The sequence below is a fragment of the Podarcis vaucheri genome (genome assembly GCF_965113315.1).
Source record: "Podarcis vaucheri genome assembly, chromosome: 1".
Classification (NCBI taxonomy): domain Eukaryota; kingdom Metazoa; phylum Chordata; class Lepidosauria; order Squamata; family Lacertidae; genus Podarcis; species Podarcis vaucheri.
This window is the reverse complement of record NC_138759.1, coordinates 133,939,982-133,953,705: the sequence shown is the minus strand read 5'-3', so window position 1 is coordinate 133,953,705 and position 13,724 is coordinate 133,939,982. Positions and strand designations below refer to the sequence as shown.

Here is a 13,724-nt window from a genome sequence, read left to right as displayed (position 1 = left end):
TTTGCTGTTGGGGCAAACACTTCATCATAATGTATCATTTTTCTTTGTGTGAAGCCCCGTGCAACCAACCTGGCTTTCCTCTGACAACTACCATCAGCCAGCTTTTTCACTTTAAAAACCCACTTACAGCTTATGGGCTTTTTACCTTCAGGCAATTCTGTAGGTACAAATACATTGTTGTTTAGCAGAGAGTTATACTCTGCCTGCATTGCCTTTAACCACGCCTCTTTCTCTAGAGCAGGTAACTCTTGCACTTCTTCAGTTTTCTGGCACAGTTACACAAACCTGGTTTATGGTGTCTGGGAACCCATAACGGTCTGGAGGTTGACCTTTATTACTTCTTGCAGACCTCCTTGGTTCATTAATCTCACCCCCTGGGCTACCTTCAGGACTGCTTTTGGGGTGGATTGACTCTGTAGATCTACCTCCTCCTGTCCCTGTTGCACTTTCTTTTCCCCTCTGCTCCATGCTAGCAGCTGGAGAAAAATGCTCAGTCTTTACCTCCCCCCTTTCAGTTTCTCTGAAACTGCCAATTCTTAGCTTTGTTTCAACTGCTTTATCAGGTACGCTCGGCAGTAAAACTTTTTCTGGCAGCAGGTTTGCATGTATCTTGGGCCAATTTCTTTGCTCATTAAAGCTGGCTGATCGACTATAACTCAAAAGATTTTTATCATCTTCAAACCTGTAGGCTTTCGTACCACTTTCATACCCAAGAAATAGCAACTGCTGTGCCCTTTTCCCACCTTTTATTCGGTTCTTTACAGGTATGTCAACCCATGCCTTTGTCCCAAAGATTCTCAAATGTTGCATACTGGGACTTTTGTTATAGAGAATTTTATAGGGTATGTCATCTAGTACCCTTGACCACAAGAGATTCCCAATATAATTTGCGGTCTTAATACTCTCAGCCCAGTACTTAATTGGAAGATTTGCATCTGCTAACAATGCTTTCATTTGTGTCTGCAAGACACCTCCCCTACGCTCTGCTACTCCATTCTCCTGAGGCGTTGCCACATTGGTAAGCCTATGTTTAATCCCTTGGGAACGCAACCAGTTTCTTAGGGAGCTTGCCATAAACTGCTCCTCCCCTGTCTGTCTGAATAAAGCACACATTTTCGCCAAGTTGCCTTTCTACCCGTCTTACCCAGAACTTCAAAGTTTGGGCAACGTCAGACTTTTGCTTTAATGGATAGACCCAGCCAAATCTAGAATAGTCATCCACTAGGATCAAACAGTACTTGTTACGGGAGACACTTGGTGGAAAAGGACCAGTTACATCAGCATGAATCAACTCCAGTGGTTTTTTGGTTTCTCTCTGGCTTGCTCTTGCTACTGGGCAAGCCCTGCTTTTAACCTCCTTACAGATATTACAGTCTAAGTAATTATCACAACTTTTTATGTTTTTCATCCCCCCACACAACTCTAATGTTTTGTTCAGCACCTTAAAGCGGTAGACTCTCTCTGCTGCCTCCTGTGCTTCTGCTGTTTTTGTTGTTTTCTCGGGCAGTCCCGAAGCAGGTGTCCACTGGACTTGCAGCAAAAACACCTTTTTACTTTGTTGACCACTGGCTGGTCTGCAGCAGCTCCTCCTGGCTGTTTCTCTGGCTCCTGACACCTCTGCTCTTCCCGGCTGTTGTTCCCTCTGGGGTGCTCCAACAGCTGGGCTGAGGTCATCTTTCGCTCTGCGCGCCTGTCCTCCTCTGCATACAACCGTCCGGTAACGTATTCCAGAGCCAGCTTATCAGTCTCCACCGACTTGAGGGAAGTGACCAGCATATCATAGCTGTCATCAAGGGAACTCAGGACTATAAAGACTTTGTCCTCTTCCCCCACAGGCCTCCCTCTTAAGGCTAGCTCCTGGAAACAGCCTGTTAGGAATTGTAGGTGGTTTACCAGGGAGTCCCCCGGTTTCTTCCGACACCGGTATAGTCTCCTGGTCAGTGTTATCAGTGAGCCAGCTGTCTCTCGCACATGGACAGCCTTGAGCGCATTCCACGCCTCACTTGCCGTCACCTTATCAGCTACGTAGACTAGCTGGCTGTCGTCCACTCCAAGGATGATCGTAGCCAAAGCTTTCTCATCCTTTTCATCCTCCTCAGGGGGCTGCGGTGGATCTTCCACCACCTTCCACAGGCCCTCACGCTTGAGGAAGTGTTGCATGCGGACCGACCAGGTGCTGTAGTTTGTGGCCGTCAGCTTCTCCAGCAACACGCCAGTTCTGGACTGCTCCATCCCTGCAGCTCACCTCCAGCACCCACGGCTAGATAACTGGCACCTGTACTCTTGCGCAGCGGAAGCGTGCTGGGCCCATAACCCTGTTGTGAATTCCTCGCAGCGCTTTCAGCAGAAATGCTCAGAGTCCCAGGTTTCTTTTCAGTGCAGTCTTTTTAATGTGAGCTATATATAAGTATTTACAAAAACAGTCCATACAGAGTATCTGCTCCTTAAGGCAAACAAATACTCTCCACCACAGCACCACCACACCACAGCACAACCACCACAATCACTGTTGAACAGGCTTTCCGTTTTAAAACAGGTGATAGCCAATCACATTCCGCTGAGTCACTCTGACCCAGCACTTCACAGAGTATTGCATCAGCCTGTTAAAGCCTGCAGACTTACTCAGTATCCTGCGAAACCCAACACTCTCTCTGGCCCCTTCTTTCAGCACAATCTACCTCCTCTGCCTGCATTTCCTTATCATCATCATCATCATCATCATCTCTTCCCTGTTTCTCCTCCAATACTAACTCTGAACCATCTATCTCCAACATCCTCTTCTGGGCTATTTTGTCACCATGAAATTGTGCCTTTTCTGGATTCTTAAAGTCAGGGGTGTGGAACTTCAGTCATGGGACCAAGTAATGGGACCAAATGGGCCTCAGTTTCCCTCCTGTATTGTCACGGACTGCCTGGATGCAGAGTGGTGGGAGGAACCAGGTGGAGAACCCTCAAGGGAAGAAGGCTCAGAGCCAGGGGATTGGTGGTGGGATGGCAATTAGAAGTCAGAGGGAGAAGAGGGAACAGACTGGGAAGAGGTGGTGTTGGAAGCTGAAGAGGCAACAGGGTTTAGTGAGCAAGAAGAGGCTGTAACAGAGAGCAGTCCAGAATCAGAGGCAGAAGCAAAAGCTGAAATAAGGGGGGGAGGGAAGCCAAAAGGCAGAGATGAGTCAGGTTTGTGAAAAAGCACAGGTATCTCCCTTTCCTGCTGTGACAAGCTCCCTTCCCCCCTGGTCTCCCAGAACCCACAGATGTATGAAGAGGGCAGAACAAAGAGACACGGCAAAGAAGTCTCAGGTTGCTTGGGAAGGGCCTGGGGCAGGAGGGGACTTAGGGAGCTGTAGAAGGAGGAGACCTTCAGCCCTTACAATTGCTTCACTGGGGCAAGACCACTGGGAAGAGTTGCTGTGCTCAGGCCTGAGCTGTTTTGTTTCTCTGATTAAAGAGAAACTCACTGACACCTTGTGTGTATCTGAAGAAGTATCTGTGTATCTGAAGAAGTGTGCATGCACACGAAAGCTCATACCAAGAACTAACTTAGTTGGTCTTTAAGGTGCTACTGGAAGGATTTTTTTTATTTTGACTATGGCAGACCAACATGGCTACCTATCTGTAACTGGAACCATGGAAGGCACCACATTGAGCCGCATGAAATGGAAGTCCATCAACCTCACCAAGAAACTTGCACAGGTACAGACTGATATCTTCTTTCTTACTAAATGCAAGAACCTGGACATTATACCCAAGGGTCTTAGAATTAAGAACCCTCTACAATCCACGTATCCCACTGTGTATCTGAAGAAGTGTGCATGCACACGAAAGCTCATACCAAGAACTAACTTAGTTGGTCTTTAAGGTGCTACTGGAAGCAATTTTTTTATTTTGACTATGGCAGACCAACACGGCTACCTATCTGTAACTGACACCTTGTGAGTTATTGAAAACTGAAAGTATGCTTTTGGAACCCTGGAAGTTATGCTATGGAGTGCCACAGGTCACCATTTTCTCCCCAGTGCTGTTTAACATCTACATGAAGCCATTGGGAGCAGCCATTAGGAGACTTGGGGCAAAGGCTCTACTTCTCCATAACATCTGAATTGTGGGAGGTCATACAGGCCCTAGATTGGTGCCTGCATGCAGTAGTGGGCTGACTGAGAGAAAACAAACATCTTGAAACTTCACAAGATGTAGGCTCTGTGGTTGAGTGGGTATTGTATCTGACTGTATCGGTCAATTGCCTGTTCCGGATGGGAATGCACTCCCCCAAAGGAGCAGGCACACAGTCTAGGGGTGCTCCTGGGTCCAGTTTTGTCAGTGGAGGCCCAAGCAGCCTCAGAGATTAGAACCACTGGTATGACAGTTGCAACCATTTCTGGATCCGGATAGTTTGTCCACAGTCGTTCAGACACTGTGGCAAATTCAAGGTTGAATTATGACAATGCACTCTATGTGTGGCTTCTCTTGTGGTTGATCTGGAAACTGCAGTTAAGTTCAGAATGCTGCCACATTGAGAGTTTGTCAGCTTTTGGTCAAAGTTCTGCAGTGGCTACTGATTAATAATAATAGTAATTTATTATTTATACCCTGCCCATCTGGCTGGGCTTCCCCAGCCACTCTGGGCGGCTTCCAAAAGAATATTAAAATACTATAATACATCAAACATTAAAAGCTTCCCGAAACAGGGCTGCCTTCAGATGTCTTCTAAAAGCCTGGTAGTTGTTGTTCTCTTTGACATCTGGTGGGAGGGTGTTCCCCAGGGAAGGCGCCACTACCGAGAAGGCCCTCTGCCTGGTTCCCTGTAACTTGGCTTCTCACAGTGAGGGAACTGCCAGAAGGCCCTCGGTGCTGGACCTCAGTGTCCGGGTAGACCGATGGGGGTGGAGACGCTCCTTCAGATATACTGGACCAAGGCCGATTGATTAGCAGGCCATGCTCAAGGTGTTACCATCAGTACATGCAAGTCCTTAATGGCTTGAGACCAGTTCACTTAAGGGATAGTCTTACCCCATGCACCTATCTGATTACTTTGATTTGCAAAACCCGAACTTTGCAAGTGCTTTTTGTTTGTTCCACATTGAAAGATGTAATTCCTTTAGTGTGGCAATATCTCTGAGCTGGAATTCTATGCCCATTGGTGTAAGGAGGTGCCCTCGCTATATTGTTTGACTGCTGAAAACCTTTGTTTTAGCAAGCTTACCCAATCACGTGTCAGTTATATTTGTTTTGAATGTTTTATTGATTTTTATCTTTGCTTTTAATAATCATTTTATGCACATTTGTTTTTAATTGGTTGGTGGAAATTAGTCACGCTTTATATATAATGGAATTAGCACACTGCTAGGATATATTTCCCAGCAAATATTTTAAACATTTTCTAATTAAATAAATATTTTGGTGGCAAACAAGGTAATATACTTTCACTTCTCAAAATGATAACTAGGAAATAATGAAACCTAATATTATCAAGATGAAATGGAACACTATGTAGACACAACAAATGAAAGAGCAAAATACAGAAATATTCAATGAAGCACTTTGGGGGTGAAAGCAGTGAACATGTGCAGTTCTGTTTTAACTGCGAAAAACAATCCTTATTTACTATTCCCAGGCAGTGGATATTTATGACTAATTTGGTCCCAGTTTTTCTTCTAAAAGCCATTTGAAAGGTAGCAAATATTGTCTCAGAGCTTACAGCTTTGTTATTTTAAAAGGTGACAATTTAATCTTTACAATGGAAAATAAACCAATATTATAGTAAAATTGCTCCCTAACAAGTGGCTGTAAAAAAGCACTTTTGTGTCCCAGATACATTTTATCTGGTGGTAAGTAAGGCAACGGCCTGAGATAGAGTAGTAATTGTGAAAAAAAGAGATTGTGATATAAATCACCAAAGGTTAATGATCAGAATGTGAACACAGGGACTTGTTTACAGAAATAGCATGCAATTTAAAATTTACAAGAGATTTAATGCTGTCTCTTCTCAATCACTAAAACCAACAGCCCAGAAAACAGTGACATTAAGAAAAATATTATAGTTATAATCATTCCAAAATAAGTCAATTAGTGTAAGGGCATGCGCTTGTGATTACTTGACCCATTTGGTTTGCACTTAAGTGAAAAAAAATTCCCCCCATTACAAGAAGATTACTGAATTGTGACCTATTTTGCATTCAGCATCACCGTTTATACGGTCTCTGAGATGGTGGATGAAGATTCCCCCCCCCCTGGTTTCCAAGTAATTTTGACCTTTGACCTTTTGTAAAAAAAGAAAGGAAAAAAAGAAGGCAGTTTATAATTGCATTGTTCAAATGAAGGTGAAGGAAAGAAATTCAATCTGCTATTATACAAAAGCCATGATGGCTGCCTTCACTGAAAACAGCAATGTAAGTCAATTTGTGAACTTTGGCACCAGGCGACCTTTAGAAATACAACAATATACAGAATTTACAAGCAAGAGTAGCACATGCAAATGGTTTGGCTCTGTCTCGCTTTTGGATTAGAGCTGCAGAAAGCATTATGGAGAATGCTTTCACAAAACAAATTAAGACTGTTACTTAAATGTCACAGCACACTATTGTATTTGGCTACAGATCATTACACCTGATACCAACACTTTAAAAAACTGTAATAACTTGGGAAATATTACATTGAGTGCCCACATGTATAAAGGGAAAATAAAAAAATTGAAGAAAATGGGTTCTTGAAGTAATTTAAACATCACTACTCCACGACTAGAGGGAAAGGTCAAAATTTAAGTAAACTGAAAGGAACATGAATGGCAAAATAAAACACACAAACAGAAAGATGAAAAGACCAAAGGAATGGCTCTGCATACACAACATGAAAGCACACGTGCTTTGGGCAAATTTTATTGCTATCCCAGGATTTGGGGGAAAGGGAGAGGCAAGGAAGATACCGCTGGGAGAGGGAGCACTTCCTCCACATGATGGTGCTTTGATTTTGTTACCTTCAGTGTTGGTGCTGCTGCTGCTGTATATATTTCGCAGGCTACCAACACGGTTTAGTTTCCACGCTTTGCGTTTGGCTGCATCCAGAGAGCAGAAAGGGGAGAGAGAAAAAAAGAGAAGAGTAAAAGAAAGAACAGAAAAAATGAAAAAAATGGGAGGGGGGAAAAGGTTGAAGCAGCATATGAAGTAAAATACAAGCAAAAGCCTATGTGGGAAACAGCTGCACACATGTTGCCCGGAGTAAAGCTTTTAAACCACCTGCTTTTCAAGCAGAAAGAAGATTCTTATCAAAAGCTCATAACTTCTTAAGAACTTTAAACCAAGAATGCTTTATCATCAAAATGTAAAAGCTAAATAAATAGAAAAGGTATTCTCCTCTAAGACAAATGGTATAACCACAATTACAGTGGTACCTCGGGATGCGAACAGGATCCGTTCCAGGGCCCCATTCACATCCTGAAGCGAACGCAACTTGCATCTGCGTGGGTCGCGTTTCGCCGCTTTCGCATATGCGCGTGATGTCATTTTGACCGTCTGCGCATTCACGTGCGGTGAAACCCGGAAGTAACGTGCTCCATTACTTCCGGGTCGCCGTGGTGCACAACATGAAAATACTTAACTTGAAGCACATTTATCCCAAGGTATGACTGTAATTCACAGTAGTCAGTGCCACACTAGAAACTCCACTTTTCCAAAATAACAAATTCAATTGTATAAATCCTGATATTTGGAACCATAAAACTTTTACTCCAGGTGACAGAGCAATACATTTAGATAAGGCAAACAGCCTCAGATACGTTTTTATTTGCCTACATGTTATTAACTTAACGATTGTTTTAACTTACGCTGATGTTGTCCGTATGCAAATTTTACTCTTTTTCAGACACAGAAAGTATAAATTCTTGTTTGAAGGGCAAGGTTTAAGTGATGCTGTTGATGACTAGTTACTCCTTTTGGTTTCCAAAGGATTTTTAGTATTATTTGGGTTAGTATCATTTATTACTTATTTAATTTCCTTCTTTGAGGGAGTTCAGGCTTCCTACATGTTTATTGAAAAGATTTGTATGCCACGCTTCAGTACTGCCACACTTACAGGGGCTAACAACCAATACTACATGTTCTGACCACAAGCCCCATTATCTCAACAGCAATATTTTGAGGCAGGCGGGAATGGGAGATAGTGACTTTGCTCAGTCATAAGGCCAGAGCATGGTTCAACATTATGAGAATAAGCCTCAGTGAATGCTGGCCTTGTGGGCTCTTCATTTCCACTGTAATCTCCTGGGGAAGCCTTAAGGATGGGTTTGGAAGCTTTCACTTCTGTTTTAGATTAAGTGCACCTTATTACATCCTCAGAAGCAAACACAATGGGATAAGATTATGCCTCAGCAAGGTGGGGGGGGCAGAGGGACACATGAGATGTGCATTGATTTCCTTCACTAGTGTCATCATTTTAGTGCTCAAAATGTGTGACATCATGTGCTTGTGTGACTGGAACTGGGTGGAAGGAAGAGGAAGGGGGAAGGCAGGTGGGGGGGTCATGATCCAGAGTTGAGAGATGAATTACATCAAGGTCCTTGTTTCCTCTACTATGCCCATTTGCAATCAGGATTTGATGAAGCCAGAAGACTTGCAGTCAGATCTGGTGCTGCTCTTGGTGATTTACAGGTCTGTCCAAAATAAGTCAGTTATCAAAATTGTGGGTGACAGGGGCATGACAGAGACCAGGGTAGGTGAACTAGAAGGTTGACTCAACTTTTGCCCATCCTGTACTCGGTACCCTGGTGAGGTTTGGTATAGCTGTGGCAGTACCACCCAAGGGTGGAGGGACTGGGATGATCCACCCCTGAAAACCTACAGAATCTGGATGCCTTACCCTGGATGATTTTCTGGTTGACATGGATGGTGCACCTGTCAAGATTTGGTTTTGCCAGGGCATGGTGAGATGTGTAGGCCCACTTGGTGGGACTGTGGCTAGAGTGCAAGAGGAGGAAATCCTGATGTGAATCTGACTGAAGACACGTGATAATGCACTATTATATCTATAATGTGGTACCGTATTTTTTGCTCTGTAAGACTCACTTTTTCCCTCCTAAAAAGTAAGGGGAAATGTGTGTGCGTCTTATGGAGCGAATGCAGGCTGTGCAGCTATCCCAGAAGCCAGAACAGCAAGAGGGATCACTGCTTTCGCTGCACAGTGATCCCTCTTGGTGTTCTGGCTTCTGGGATTCAGAATATTTTTTTTCTTGTTTTCCTCCTCCAAAAACTAGGTGCGTCTTGTGGTCTGGTGCGTCTTATAGAGCGAAAAAAACAGTAATGATAGCAGCAAGGAAAGATGTTTTACATTGGAATGAAGGAGGACCATAGCTTAGTGCTGGTGCGCAAGTGTTGAATGCAGAAAGCCCTAGGTAAAATTCCTGGAATTGCCAGTAAAAGAATCTGGGAGAGACTACTGCCAATCAGAGTAGATGATAGTGTGCCAGTAAACATGCTTAAATTGCTATTTTTAAACCAATCACAAGTAAGGAAAAAGGAGAAAATCCCACCCATATATAATATTTTCCCCAAAATGAAGGGGAACAATAGAAGGAGAGGAGAGAGAGGAAAGTGAGTTGTGTTTTTTCAAGCACATGAAATGGAAGAAGCAATGTACACTAAATATGCTCTTTATGCTCTTCTGGGAGGAGCACAGAGAGAATAAATTCTATGGTGCATCTATCAGCGAAACCAAACGTATTGGTCTCTATGGCCACAGCAGGTACTAGAAGTATCCAATGGTTTGCCTTGGATGGCACATTCTTCCACTGTCTCCAGAGACAAGATGGATGCCAACAACAACACATGCTCATGTTAACTTAAACAGTACAAATATCCATCCTATGTGGAAGGTGCTATTTTCTGTCTTAAGCGTCGGAGTACAAGAAGTTTATTAAAATATGCACATCTTTAAAGCACAGTGAGGATTCCAATACTAAACTGTTTCCAAAACATCACCTCAGAATACTTTATAATTGGGTGGCCCAACACCATATTAATAATGCCTGCCCCATGCTGCTAGCAATTCAAAGAGGGGTATAACAATTTTGATGGAGCCTCTTTGGCAGGGGCTAGACAGACCAAGACTGATTTAGAATAAGACAGCTTTATATATTTGCATGCTGCACCTCTAAGGGACAAGCCACAAATTATGCAGGGGATCTGTAATCACACGTCAACTATGGCAATCCCAAATTGGATCCAGGATTGGTGGGCAGTGTTGGGCATTGGAACTGGTGGGGCAGAACACTGGTGGAGCTGGAGCCCATGCGAGGTGGAACTGACTCATTCACCATTATGGATCAGCCTCTACTGGGAAGGGCATAACACTGATCAAAATCAGTTTTCACTGAGGGAAGAAATCAGGACTTATATTGTGCCTGTCTTGCCCTCTGCCAAAGTATGGCTAAAGCAGCAGACTTGAGGGGGGAGAGTCCAACTGTGGACACAGCAAGAAGAGGAAAGGGTTTAACACCATCACTATCCCACCCCCACCCCCCACAGCAAGGCTGTCGCTCTGATCTAGTTCAGGATTCCTACAGCTCTTTAAAAAAATAACATGGATCAAGATTCTGTAACATGTAACTTTGTACAATATCTTATCTGTCAACCGAAGTACAGCATTATTCATTCAGATTCATAACAGCAAAGTACTGTCTCGTGCCTGAATAAACAGTCCAGTCAGTCTTCCTGTGTTCTGAGGTGGTCTAAAAGTGCAATGTTCATTCTGATAGACCGGGGTAGGCAACCTAAGGCCTGTGGGCCGGATGCGGCCCAATCGCCTGCTCAATCCGGCCCGTGGATGGTCCAGGAATGTGCTTTTACTTAAAATGCATCTCTGGGTTATTTATGGGGCATAGGAATTTGTTTTGTTTTGCAAAATATAGTCTGGCCCGCCACATGGTCTGAGGGACGGTGGGCCGGCCCATGGCTGAAAAAGGTTGCTGACCCCGTGATAGACTTTTGCACACACTTTCCAAAGCCCTGGAAATGAGTTCTGAAACACAGAATCTAGGTCCGGCCATGGAGGAAGAAATCTGGCGATAAAACAACCTAAAATATGTTGCAGTACAATTGAATTTTGTAACTTTAATATGCAAGTATGCATAAATATAAATTATGCCCAAGTTCTGCCTACTGAGATTTCACCACGTACTTCAAGTTTACCTCTGTAGAATGAGGACAGAAATACTGTCAAATACTGTCACCCTCTTCTAAACAAAAACTGGGATTATCAGAATACAGTGGTACCTCGGTTTAAGAACAGCCCTGTTTACGAACTATTTGATTTACCAACTCCACCAAACAGGAGGTAGTGTCCCGGTTTACCTCGGTCTAAGAACGGAAGCTGAACAGTCGAAGGGCACCGGTGGTGGGAGGCCTCATTAGGGAAAGCGCGCCTTGGCTTAAGAACGGTTTTGGTTTAAGAACGGACTTCCGGAATGGACTAAGTTAGTAAACCGAGGTACCACTGTACTGGAATCTGTACTGAGCAATGCATATTCTGTACTATTTAACACACACACAGGCCCAACTAGATGCAACATCTATGTACATATGCTAATACTGATTTAAATGATAGCTGTGAAAATCCGTTTTATTGTTAATATTGTTATAACCAGCACAAAATGAAACACTGCAGCTGGCTCATTCAAAAGTTATAATAGAAAAATTAGGAAAATTCTAACCCTTATTTGAAGATCTTGCATAAAATTCTCCTGATACAAATGCTGAAGTTTGTTGGACAACCCTTTTCCCTGTAGGTGTTTATCAAAATGAGGACCTGCAATCTGCCCACAATCAATAAAATAGTAATTAACTAGAAAACGAATATCTATACTGTATATCCCATGATATTAAATGTCCTGTGACTGCTTTCCTACCAATAATATGGCATGCTATATTTAATGACAGCAAGGGGGAAAAGTTAAACTGCATACCTGAATTCTGTAGTTGCTTTCCTTGTTTGTTTTTTAAAGAAAGAACTTATGCTGAGAAGGCTTAATAGCAGTTAATCTTGTCTATATATAAAAATTAAGAGAGAGATTTTTAAAGTTATTACAGCTTTTCTCTTAGAAAAGATTTGGGAAACCTCAGTAGGAATTATGCAGTGTGGGGTCTAAATTCACCTGTTGAAAAGTTTTATTCCTGAAAATTTACATATAAATAGGTAACGTCTAGGCACAGCACCCTGCTGCCAAAGAGAAAATCTGCAGTACATAAAACCCCTTTCCCAATTGGCTCCATCTTCTATAGTTTTTCATGTTTCAATCACATATTAAAGGACTGGTATCAATATAAAAGAACTAAATCTTCAGCTTTATTCTCTGTTAGCCTGTTGATGAAATGATCAACTTTGATGTGTCAAGTGTCATTCCTTTTTCTTTTAAAAAATGAATATTTAGCAGACAAAATATGTTTCTGAAATTTGCAACATCAATTACCCTGGCAGTTATCAGCAGTGCTATGCTCTCTTGGCTAGCACCACATGTTCCCACCAGAAAAAGTCAAAGGCAACCTTCAAAAGGTTGAGTTATGGGAACAACTCAAATGGTCTTTGCTCAGAAACTCACATGACAATTAGGAGACTGTCTTTATTTTGGCATGTTATTTCCAAGTAACTGTAATCATGAACTCATTAATAATCTCTCACGTTAATGCTATTAGGCATTTGTATGTCTGTATCTGAAACATCAAACCAAAATAAATTTATGTTTAATAACTGCATAAAATCTAGTTACTGTTTTATAACTAGTTCAATACAGGCTTCCATATGTATGAAAAAATACACTACAGTGGTACCTCAACCAGAGTACTTAATTTGTTCCGGAGGTCTGTTCTTAAACTGAAACTGTTCTTAACCTGAGGTACCACTTTAGCTAATGGGGCCTTCTGCAGCCGCTGTGCGCGTGCGATTTCTGTTCTCACCCTGAAGCAAAGTTCTTAACCCGAGGTACTATTTCTGGGTTAGCGGAGTGTGTAACCTGAAGCGTATGTGTCAGGGGTTCAGAGACAGAGGCAGAGATGAGGGGGGAGACGGAGAGCGATGGGGAAGAATCCCAGGACAGTGAGGAAGAGAATGACAATGACTTGAGGTCTTCCATGAGTCTGTCAAGTGAATCAGAGGATTCCCAAAAGGAGGCGCCCCTAGTCAGGCAAAGGGGGGTCACAGGGGGAACCTGCCAAGAGCAGGGAAGCAGCGGGGAAACCCCGAGTGGGAGTGGGAGATCGGGATCGGCTTCCCAGCAGGAACGAAGTGAAGAGAGAGGAGTTCCCAGTGTGACACACGGAGCGGAGCAGGATGGAGACGGGGGAAGGAGATCAGGGCAGGACGTCCTGCCGGAAGAGGAGGAGAGTAGTACAGGGAGTTGTGTAAGTGTCAAGAGGAAGGTCAGGGGTAGCGAACACGCGCCAAGTTCAAATGTGGAGGCGCGCGGAAATGGAGAGAGCCCGGAGGAGGAGCCTGGCCCCAAAGCACGAAGGAGGGGGGAACAGGCATCTGGGGGATCCGCTTCAGGAGAGAGCAGGAGGGAAGCAACCCAGGGGGGCAGGAAGACCCTGCGGAAAAGAAAGGACAGGAAGAGGTGGTCTAGCACAAGCCCCTTACACTGGTGTAGAGGCGGGACCGATTCAGAGGGGACTTCAAATGTCTAGCCTAACAGACACGGGGCTGCGCGCTCCGGCTGTGGAACTGATAATGAACTGCAATAAACATCCTTG

General features: G+C 43.6%; 1 protein-coding gene across 7 annotated transcripts in view; it reads right to left on the bottom strand.

Moving 5' to 3' along the window:
- AGAP1 (ArfGAP with GTPase domain, ankyrin repeat and PH domain 1) overlaps nt 1–13,724 on the bottom strand; it is a 329,771-nt gene that overhangs the window by 56,773 nt on the left and 259,274 nt on the right. For 4 of the 7 annotated variants that reach the window (XM_082228167.1, XM_082228168.1, XM_082228165.1 and 1 more), the window contains one exon: nt 6,968–7,045. The exons of the other annotated variants lie outside the window; for them this stretch is intronic. In XM_082228167.1, the coding sequence (XP_082084293.1) occupies nt 6,968–7,045 (78 nt within the window). The remainder of the gene's footprint in view (nt 1–6,967; nt 7,046–13,724) is intronic. 7 annotated transcript variants of the gene reach the window in all.